The sequence below is a fragment of the Polyodon spathula genome, chromosome 17 (assembly GCF_017654505.1).
Source record: "Polyodon spathula isolate WHYD16114869_AA chromosome 17, ASM1765450v1, whole genome shotgun sequence".
Taxonomy (NCBI): domain Eukaryota; kingdom Metazoa; phylum Chordata; class Actinopteri; order Acipenseriformes; family Polyodontidae; genus Polyodon; species Polyodon spathula.
Genome location: NC_054550.1, coordinates 23,508,442 through 23,519,987, shown reverse-complemented (window position 1 = coordinate 23,519,987; position 11,546 = coordinate 23,508,442). Strand labels below are relative to the sequence as shown.

The window sequence follows — 11,546 nt, the reverse complement described above, 5'->3', positions numbered from 1 at the left end:
GACTAATGAATCAAAATTTGAAATATTTGGCTGTAGCAGAAGGCAGTTTGTTTGCCGAAGGGCTGGAGAGCAATACACGAATGAGTGTCTGCAGGCAACAGTGAAGCATGGTGGAGGTTCCTTGCAAGTTTGGGGCTGCATTTCTGCAAATGGAGCTGGGGATTTGGTCAGAATTAATGGTCTCCTCAATGCTGAGAAGTACAGGCAGATACTTATCCATCATGCAATACCATCAGGGAGGCATCTGATTGGCCCCAAATGTATTCTGCAGCATGACAACAACCCCAAACATACAGTGAAATTCATTAAGAACTATCTTCAGTGTAAAGAAGAACAAGGAGTCTTGGAAATGATGGTATGGCCCCCACAGAGCCCTGATCTCAACATCATCGAGTCTGTGTGGGATTACATGAAGAGAGAGAAGCAACTGGGGCTGCTTAAATCCACAGAAGAACTGTGGTTAGTTCTCCAAGATGTTTGGGTCAACCTACCTGCCGAGTACCTTCAAAAACTGTGTGCAAGTGTACCTAGAAGAATTGATGCTGTTTTGAAGGCAAAGGGTGGTCACACCAAATATTGATTTGATGTAGATTTTTCTTCTGTTCACTCACTTTGTATTTTGTTAATTGATAAATATAAACTATTAACATGTCTAATTTTGAAAGCATTCTTACTTTACAGCATTTTTTCACACCTGCCTAAAACTTTTGCACAGTACTGTGTGTGTGTGTATATATATATATATATATATATATATTATATATATATATATAGATATATCATATATATATATATATCATCGATAGCTAACCACCTGGGAAGATGTGACAATACACACACAGGCAAATGGCGTGCACGAATTTGGGACCTCTTGCACAAAACAAAGAGTTGATACCGCTGTACTAAAGAACTGGCTCCTTTGAAAGGAAAGTATATCGGGCTTATGTCCCTGTGTGTGATTACTTCACCTACTAGCTGCTGTTGCCTATCCCCGTGCACACTGCAATCTGCCCTACCGGTCTCAAGTCCGTCCCGGACTTGCTCACCAGGCTACAGTCCGACGAATGTGTGCCGGTGTACCTGCATCCCACTTCTAACACTGGTGTAGTGAAACAGGGCAACGCAGGCAAAGGAGTCGGCTCTTTTGTACAGTGGTATCAGCGTTATGTTTCATTGTGAGAGATCTTGAGTTCACGCCCACCCTCCATCTGTGTGTGAATATATATATATATATATATATATATATATATATATATATATATATATATATATATATATAGTATTTTAACTATTTAACAGTATATTTGTCGCAAAATTAATCTTTTTGTAGTTTACCATGGTGTAGGTTTGTATCATGTAGATATTGCCAGGGTTTGAACTCACCCCCAGGGGGTGTATTTGGCTACAGTAACTTTTTATATGGCCCTAATTGGCCAGGTGTTAGACTGCATTAAGATTTTGTTTGTAATTAAATACATCAGTGAGCACTACTAAAATAGCATGCAAAAGGAAGTATGAACTGTAACAGTACTATACTGAACAACAGAGGGCTCTATAGGGTTAATGTTTTTGTTTTCAGCCAGGCTTCACCTTGCTCCAGCCTGTAATCATTATCACCTGCCTTCAATTAGCAGACAGGTATTTAAACCAGAAGAAATGTTTGTTCTGGGAAGCCTCCAGTCTGTGTGAAAAGAGGCTGTTACAGTGAAGATTTTTTAGCAAAAAGGTACTGTGTGATCTGTTGTTGTTTGGTTTTTTACTTAAGTTTTTTTTTTTTTTTTTTTGAAACTGGTAAACAGCTTAGCTGTCCATTTTGTTAGTTTATGTTCATGAAAAGTTTAGTTAGTGCTTCTCTATGAGCTAGGGTTTTGATTTCTGTTTTATTACTTTTTGTTATTGTAAATTATTAAAGTGCGCAATATTAAAATCTTGTGTCTGGGTCCCGTTTTTAAAATGGCAAACAAATCTGAGTGAGTAATATCCTTATTATATATCTGTCTCTGGAAAAAATTAAGAGACCACTGCAAAATTATCAGTTTCTCTGGTTTTACTATTTATAGGTATGTGTTTGGGTAAAATGAACATTTTTGTTTTATTCTATAAACTACTGACAACATTTCTCCCAAATTCCAAATAAAAATATTGTCATTTAGAGCATTTATTTGCAGAAAATGACAACTGGTCAAAATAACAAAAAAGATGCAGTGTTGTCAGACCTCGAATAATGCAAAGAAAATAAGTTCAGATTCATTTTTAAACAACACAATACTAATGTTTCAACTTAGGAAGAGTTCAGAAATCAATATTTGGTGGAATAACCCTGATTTTCAAGCACAGCTTTCATGCGTCTTGGCATGCTCTCCAACAGTCTTTCACATTGATGTTGGGTGACTTTATGCCACTCCCGGCGCAAAAATTCAAGCAGCTCGGCTTTGTTTGATGGCTTGTGACCATCCATCTTCCTCTTGATCACATTCCAGAGGTTTTCAATGGGGTTCAGGTCTGGAGATTGGGCTGGCCATGACAGGGTCTTGATCTGGTGGTCCTCCATCCACACCTTGATTGACCTGGCTGTGTGGCATGGAGCATTGTCCTGCTGGAAAAACCAATCCTCAGAGTTGGGGAACATTGTCAGAGCAGAATGAAACAAGTTTTCTTCCAGGACAACCTTGTACTTGGCTTGATTCATGCATCCTTCACAAAGACAAATCTGCCCGATTCCAGCCTTGCTGAAGCACCCCCAGATCATCACCAATCCTCTACTACAATTCACAGTGGGTGTGAGACACTGTGGCTTGTAGGCCTCTCCACGTCTCCGTCTAACCATTAGACGACCAGGTGTTGGGCAAAGCTGAAAATTGGACTCATCAGAGAAGATGACCTTACTCCAGTCCTCTACGGTCCAATCCTTATGGTCTTTTGTAAACCTCAGCCTGGCTCTTCTTTGCTTCTCATTGATGAAGGGCTTTTTTCTAGCTTTGCATGACTTCAGCCCTGCCCCTAGGAGCCTGTTTCGAACCGTCCGCACAGTGCACTTCACCCCAGCTGCCGTTTGCCATTCTTTTTGTAGGTCATTTGATGTCATCCTACGGTTGCTGAGTGACATTCGAATGCGTTGGCGGGCATCTCGGTCAGTAGAGAGTCGTTTTCACTCTCTGCCGGTCTGTAGCTTTGTTGTCCCCAATGTGTGCTGCTTGACCTTGTTCTTATGAACCGCAGTCTTTGAAATTTTAAGGATGGAAGCAACCCGACGCTCACTGTATCCCTCTGCCAGTAAAGCCAGAATTGAACTTCTTTTCCTCACTCAAAACTTTCCTTTTCAACTCTTTGGGCATGGTCAATAGTTATTTTTTGATTCCAATTACTTTTGAGGTACTACTAGCACTGTTTTGCCATCCAGCTGGTCCTATTGCAAGAGGACAGTGATGACCACAGGAGTGGTTTTTATACTTTTCCTCGTTAAATAAGATTTGGTTCAGGTGATCCCCTAATCAGTACCTCATTCAGTAGAATGAGGTGTGTCTGTGTTGGAATTCAACAGACACTGGAATGGAATGGCTGCCATACATGTATAAATGCTGATTTAAGAAAAATTTGCAGTGATCTCTTAATTTTTTCCAGAGCTGTATGTATGTATGTATGTATGTATGTGTGTGTGTGTCACATATCATATATATCTAATATATATTTATATATATATATATAATATATATATATAGGAAGGAAACTTTATATAATATAAGTAGGTTATTTAATCTTTTTAAATAATTACTTACTTGATCCATTAAAAGACAAATCTTATTCTTATTATAATCTTCAAAACGATACATTTATTTAGAATTAGAATCTTATTGCTTCTTTAGATTACACTGTTACCTTGAATAGACCATTCCATAGAGGCAAAACCCAATAAACCAGGTTTCTAACTGATTAAGGCATTTAAAACTAATCTCAGAAATGGTAAAATATATCATCAGATCACTTTTGCACACATAGGTCTAGTTAGAAACTGATATATATATATATATATATATATATATATATATATATATATATATATATATATATATATATATATATATATAATAATCATATATTAATACCTGCTTATTTTGTGCAGCATATCACAATGTCTGCATAAAGCCATTGATTTTGAAGTTAATATCTGTGATAATGACAAATTAAAAATATATTTATTTGTTATGCAGACATACATTATTCACTTATTCTTGGTATGCTAAAACCAAACTTTAAATAAAAAAATGACTACATCTTGAATCCCTGGTTTGGTAGATTTTATTTTGATTACAAAAATACATACATAAAATATAATCAATCAATAAATAACAAGTTTGTAAATGAAATAAATGAAAATAAAAATGCAGCCAAAATCGGATTTTCTTCTACTATACTGATTTTTATGAGCATGAACCTGATTGGTTGAGTGGTTAAAGACAGACTATACTGTAAATGTGAAATTAAAAATGAACATGCTTAATCCATACAAATTCACATATGGATCAATGCTTCTAGTACTCTGGGTGCAATTTACAGTTACGGTACAGCTTAGATTCTATTTAACTAAATTAAACAAACTAGGATGACAATATTAAAATGCTAACGTCACCCTATATGACAGGATGGCACAATGTTTAAAATATATAATACATTATTTAATTTAAGAATCCATTTAAGGTGATGTTTTTCCTTGCAGAGATTATATTGATCCAGTACTTTTCTGTGTACGTTTGCTGGCATATTTAGGTTCAGTCAAATCTGCTTCGCAACTAAACATTGTATACCAGTGAGCACCATCCCACAATATTACATGTTGGGACTTTTTAATGATAAAAAAAAAAACTAGTTGAGAGAACTACGGTACAGCTGAAGCAACATGATGCTAATCCTAACCCTATATGTTAAGCAGTTAAAGGTGGTTTATACCTGTTGCATCTCCCCTTCTCGTCACTCTCAATTCTCCGCCTGTCTCCTCCGTATTGACGTTACTGCCACCCTGATCAAGTGGTCCTAAACATTTCACAATTATGCAAAAGAACTGTTGAACTGTTTAGAACCACTGCACCAGAAAAGCCATCCTCAATTCCCAGAACAAGTGCACAGCAGTCTTTTTCTGACATCCAAGTAGCAAAACTCGGGTTACGTCTATTTAAATAAGTACATTAGTTTAAGAAATCAGCTTATTGTTTGTGATTTAATTTTACAAAGATAACCTTTAAACTTTAAAAATAGTTACATTATCACACTTAGTGATGTAAAACAGGTATTAAAAATAAGTACACATTTTAAGTATACTGTAAATGCTTCCTAGTCTGTAATCTGTGTTTGTCATTTATTTCCCACCTGCATTGTATATTTGTTGTAGGCCACTTACCTTGCAAGAGATTAGTTTGTTGCGTTCAGACTGCTCACCACTCAACTGTTCTTGTCTGCGGCTTGCCTCTTTTTATGCACCCTCGTCGGTAGGCAGAATGCCTTGCCCTATAATTAGTAAAGGAATGAAGTTGTTGCCTGATCTGACCAGTTTTTCAAGGTTCTAATGGAATTGGCAGGAGACATTACCTGTCAGGTGAAACCAAACTAAGACAGAAAGACTGTCAGACAGGTTTGGGAGTATGCAGTACTTCACAGAAGGATGAGAGAGAAACCCCACCCACCCATCAGCTAAGAGACCATGTATAGTAATTACATTTTTACAGGTGCATATAATACATTGGATGTTCAAAACATTCACCCATAGAACACTATGGGCTCACGGTGTGGGGTTATGCTTAGTGTTAGGTTAAGGTTACAGAGGGGGCTAGGATTCTTTTTATGCCAATATTGTTTTAAATGGGATATTGTTTCTACTGTACTACTTCAGTACTACTGCTTAAATACACACATACCCTCCCCCACACACACTCTCACAAACAGGTCTGGCAGCCCCTTGCTAACTATTCTGCGTTTTATCATTGGCCGCAACATTGCAATTCTGACTGGAGAAAGTTAGAAGTAGGATTATATCAAGCCAGATATATTAAATTCTTTCTGCCACCAATAGTAACATTTTAAGGAATTTGTCTACACATTAGAAGAAAAGGTTTTTAAACTTGGATAACCTTAACATGTATTACACCCTCTTTTCATCTTTCAATTCCTGCTCCCCCTACCAGCTCTGCAACAGCATCTCTCTGGGGTCCCTGGCTTGAAGCACCTACTTGATGGTGCTCCCAGCAAAACAGAGGAGACCCCCATAACCAACCCCAATAGCCATGGCTGCAGCCTGATGAACAGTACGTGAACAATAGTAAGACAAAACATAGATGCATAGGTCCATATTTACTAGGGTCTTTATAATAAAATACAATTTACAGGATATTTTATGTGGCAGAAAAGTAAAGCTGGTTGTTACATTACAATGTAGCCACAGCATACACATGGTTTGTTACTTGTGTGTAATAACTCTTGATAAATCTGGTCCATAATAAACAAATCAGTGCTGTAAAGCATTAACATGATGACATACACATGCTCTAAAAATTGACAACACTGAAAAAAAATGCTGTGCAATGCTGGTCCGTGGATTCTGATCTTAAAAAATATGCACACGCTACAGGCCTACAAAGCAGTCAACACAAACGAAAAAATAAGAATGTGGCAGTAGACAAGTTCATTTCTGAAATTAACCCTACGGTACTTCAATAAGAGTTGAAACATATTTAAATTGTATCCATCACTTGTGGGCAAAATTATCAACTTATAGACTTGTCCTTTCCCCTTAAAATGGATTGAAGTAGGGTCCTTTTACTTTTACAAGTAATTTAACAAAATATATTTTGGGTTAAACCGTGCAATTCCTATTTTTGCATTTCACTTTTCATTTGTTTATGCTGTTCTGTTTTCATGTCTTTGAGCTGCTGTATTTGCCTTTCGTGTTACCAGATAAGAACAAGTTGAGATGCAGTCCAACCACCCATAATTTTGCCTGTGGACCTATCACACTAATTTGTGAGTATGTTATTACATTTTTGGGGGCTGAATTTGGGTTGCTTTTTAACGTGAACTTGATCTATTAGCATCCCCAGCATTTCTTGCATGCTCTCTATAGTTAAACTTCCACCTATGTTTCTCAGGCATTTTTAACTTTTTGTAACCAAGCATCCCTGAACGCTCAAAGATATGCATTAAATACCACAGAGCATATGGACTATCACAAGTTGAATTACAAAGGCTGGATGTAGCTCACAGGTCTGCAATCTCACAACATCACAGACAGGGAGTCACATTTCAAATATAAGGCCACTTTTACTCTTGGCCTTTTAACAGTAAGGAATGGGTTTATTTAAATATGTATTCAAAATACTGAAAATTCTGAAAAACAGTTGGTGCTATACCCATGACCACTGCATATTGTTCAAAAGAATGAGAGTGACCAAAAGCTTGTGCCTGAAAGCTTTTGGGATTGTTTAGGTTAATCAGCCAAGGACAGATGTGTTTGCATTGCTTTAATTATGTTGGGTTCTCAACGACACAGTGGACTCGCGGGTCTAAATGCTCAAAGCTTTTTACTCAAAATCATCAATAGCATTTTTTTTTTTTTTTTTTTTGAAAAATGGAGAAACACACCCAATAAAGACATAAACAACTAAGACTTAACTTTTTAATGGCGTTTTCTTGAATGAAAAACACAATTCTAATCATTTAGAATTAATACCATTTATAATAAAATACTTGGTTTCCAGTATATAGGTGTTGAGAGGAACATTACATAATGAAACAGCAACACAAATTAAATCACAGTACACAATAAAATTACTTGTATTAATGAACTTCAATAAAAATAAGTTATAATCTGTGTTCAGTGACATAGGTCTACAGAACCAAGTATAAGCAGAAAGGGCAGTTTCTATATTCATTCTGTCCAAATATGATTTATATGGGGACATCATGATAGTAGAATGCCTTATAGAATCCTCTCCTGCACAAAAAATATGCAAGTGCAGATTTAAAACATTCAAATAAAAACATGTAGCCAACTTATGACAAGAGCTTTAGTTTATCAAAACTTTGTGATTTAGATCTTGGCTAGTAATAGAACGGTTGCTTTTATACTAAACATGATTGCTGGTAAGGACTGTCTTCAGTAAACTCGATTATCCAGGATAATGGAAGGGAGGGATACCCTGGATAAAGCCGAATAATGCAAAAACATAAAAAACAAAACAAAGTATACTGCACTTGCTTTATAGCTTCTTAAAAGTAGTTAGTCATCCTTGATTTTTTTCATTGAATTCCTTAGACAAACCGCTTGAAGAATCAGAGCTACTCGTGTATAAAATAGTGTTCCTTTTATAAAAATCACAAACCTTCTGTTCAACAATTCCATATTTCAAGTTTTTTTTTTTTTTTTTTTTTTTTTTTTTTTAATTGAACCACATTTACATTTAGTTGCTGACATGTTTGAGACACTGACCTAATAATGGAACCCATACATGCGTAAAAGAATGCATACCGTATATCACGCCTGCAGACTCCATCTGGTTATACTGGCCTAAAAACCTGCTTCAACTTACTGTAATTATACCACGTTAGAACTGCATGCACAATCCTTCACTTTCTAAATATAAATGTACTGATTTATTTATTATAATCTTCGCCTTGCAATTTCATGGTTTGTAATCACTCTGAGTAGTTCCACCTGACAAACAAGGATTTAAAAAAATAAAATGAACACTTGCAAGTACAAAATGTTTTACATTAACCCTTTTTTTTTTTTTTTTTAAGACTTCCCTGTCTATACCTTGTTTGAAACAATCAGAAAATACTGCTGCACCAGGTTTAGTTGACATTAAGGAGAGATAGATAGGTATCAGAAACTAAAGCAGTCTTTCAGCTTCTATTTTCACAATTTTTTAGGATAGTGTGGCACTGAGCAAGTATTCCACTATAGTGATGACAGCAATCTTCAGTAGAGTCTATTTGAAGCTGATCTGCTGTAAGATTATGGATGAACAGCAGCATGCAGACTCCATTATCTTGTGATGCTGCTACAGTAGGTGTTCAGGTTCTTCTAGGGTCAGTGAGCTTAATACATTCTCCATTCTGAAATATCTAAATGAAAAGAAAAGAAAGTCAATATGAAGCAGAGATCTGTTCGTTTCCACAGAGTCTGATCCAGGTTGTTATGGAGGACCACATATATGGGTTGGGAAAAAATGTTTAGCACCCATGATGGCATTCATTCATCCTGGTAGAACTGTATGGTGTTTTAATTGTTCTTTATAAGTAATTTGTAGTTTTGAATACAGAAGCCCCTGCTGACAGAATGTCTGAAACATGGGAGTGTTTCATACATACACACACACACACATATATATATCTATATATATATATATATATATATATATATATATAATATATATATATATATATATATATATATATATATATATATCATATATATATATATATCATCACACACACACATACATACACACACACACACAGTGCCTTGCAAAAGTATTCAGACCCCTGACCAATTCTCTCATATTACCGAATTACAAATGTTACGTTGAAATTTCGTTCTGTTTGATTTTTTATTTTTAAACACTGAAACTCAGAATCAATTATTGTAAGGTGACATCGGTTTTATGTTGGGAAATATTTAAGAAAAATAAAAAACTGAAATATCTTGCTGCATAAATATTCTTGCCTGTGCTGTGGAAGCTCCCAGTTTGCACCAATGAAAGAAATTGCCCTAAGGAGGACACAATTACCTTACCATTGGCCTCCACCTGTGAACCAAAAAGTCACATTTTCTGGATAAAAACCCCAGAAAATCATTGGTAAGGCTGTGAATCTTAAGGAAAATGAAGACCAAAGAGCATTGTACAGAAGTTAGAGATAAAGTAATACAAATGCACACATTAGGGAAAGGGTACAAAATAATATCCAAATGTTTGGATATCCCAGTGAGCACAGTTGGATCAATAACCAGGAAGCGGAAGCTGCATCACACAACCCAGGCACTACCAAGAAAGGCCGTCCCTCAAAACTCAGCGCTCAAAAAAGGAGACTTGTGAGAGAAGCCACAGAGAGGCCAACAATCACTTTGAAGGAGCTACAGAGTTCAGTGGCTGGGAGTGGAGTAATGGTGCTCCAGTCAACCATATCAAGAGCTCTGCATAACACTGGCATGTATGGTACGGTGGCAAGAAAGAAGCCATTACTCAAAAAGTACCATCTGAAAGCACGTCTGGAGTTTGCCAGAAAGCATGAGAGTGACCCAGCTGCAATGTGGGAAAAGGTTTTGTGGTCAGATGAGACCAAGATAGAGCTTTTTGGCCATAACTCAAAGCGCTATGTGTGGTGCAAACCTAACACTGCCCATGCCTCAAGACACACCATCCCTACAATGAAGTATGGTGGTGGAAACATCATGCTGTGGGGATGCTTCTCATCAGCAAGGACTGGGCATCTTGTTGCAATTGAAGGAATAATGGATGGAGCAAAATACTGCAAGAGAATCTGCTTCAGTCTGCTAAAAAACTGAAGCTTGGGAGGAAATTCACCTTTCAGCAGGACAATGATCCCAAGCGCAAGGCCAAAGCAACATTGGAGTGGCTCAAGAACAAAAAGGTGAATGTCCTACAGTGGCCCAGTCAAAGTCCTGATCTCAATCCCATTGAGAATCCGTGGCACTATTTGAAAATTGCGGTCCACAAGCATCGTCCAACCAACCTAAACAACCTGGAGCAAATCTGCCAAGAAGAATGGGCCAAAATCACTCCGACACTGTGTGCAAAGCTGGTACATACTTACCCCAAAAGACTTAAAGCTGTTATTGCAGCGAAAGGTGGCTCTACCAAATATTAATGTGTGGGGGTTGAATACTTATGCAAGCAAGATATTTCAGTTTTTTATTTTTATTATAAATAGTTCCCAACATAAAACCAATGTCACCTTACAATAATTGATTTTGAGTTTAAGTGTTTTAAAATAAAATATCGAACAGAACGAAATTTCAATGTACCATCTGTAATTCAGTAATATGAGAGAAATGCTCAGGGGTCTGAATACTTTTGCAAGGCACTGTATATTACAAAATGCATTGAAGAGATACTATTTGCACAATAATTTAGTTATGTGCGACAGAGCTCACATACACACAAGTATGTGCTACATAGTTCAGGTGTTTAATTCTTATAGGTTCTAATATTTAGAAGTGACATTAGACATGGAGTTAGGTGTAATGACAATCAGCTTTAAAATGTCAAACTGCCATTTTGTTTTCAAGAATTCACCTATGTAGCTCTTTAGTTTAATCCCCCCTTCAGATTTTACCCAGGATTCCACCAAAAAATCCAACTGTCAAACCATTTTAATAACCTGCAGAAATAACTATGGTATAAATTATATATTTTTCTTTTAACTTGCACTTACTTTACTTCCATAATCCTGTCAGCTTCCCTAAAAATTCTGTGTAAGAAATCGATATGCTTTTACATTTTTTAAAAGCTTAAATTTTAAATACTGTACATGGTTTA

At 36.4% G+C, this 11,546-nt stretch overlaps 1 protein-coding gene across 2 annotated transcripts in view; it reads right to left on the bottom strand.

The window, feature by feature from the left end:
* Nucleotides 1–6,362: 6,362 nt before the first annotated feature.
* Nucleotides 6,363–11,546, bottom strand: part of LOC121330185 (60 kDa lysophospholipase-like) — a 48,880-nt gene continuing 43,696 nt past the window's right edge. The window contains exon 17 of one of the 2 annotated variants that reach the window (XM_041276521.1): nt 6,363–9,111. In XM_041276521.1, coding sequence (XP_041132455.1) covers nt 9,061–9,111 — 51 coding nt within the window. In that variant the 3' untranslated portion in view covers nt 6,363–9,060. The remainder of the gene's footprint in view (nt 9,112–11,546) is intronic. The other variant, XM_041276520.1, reaches the window with a different exon arrangement.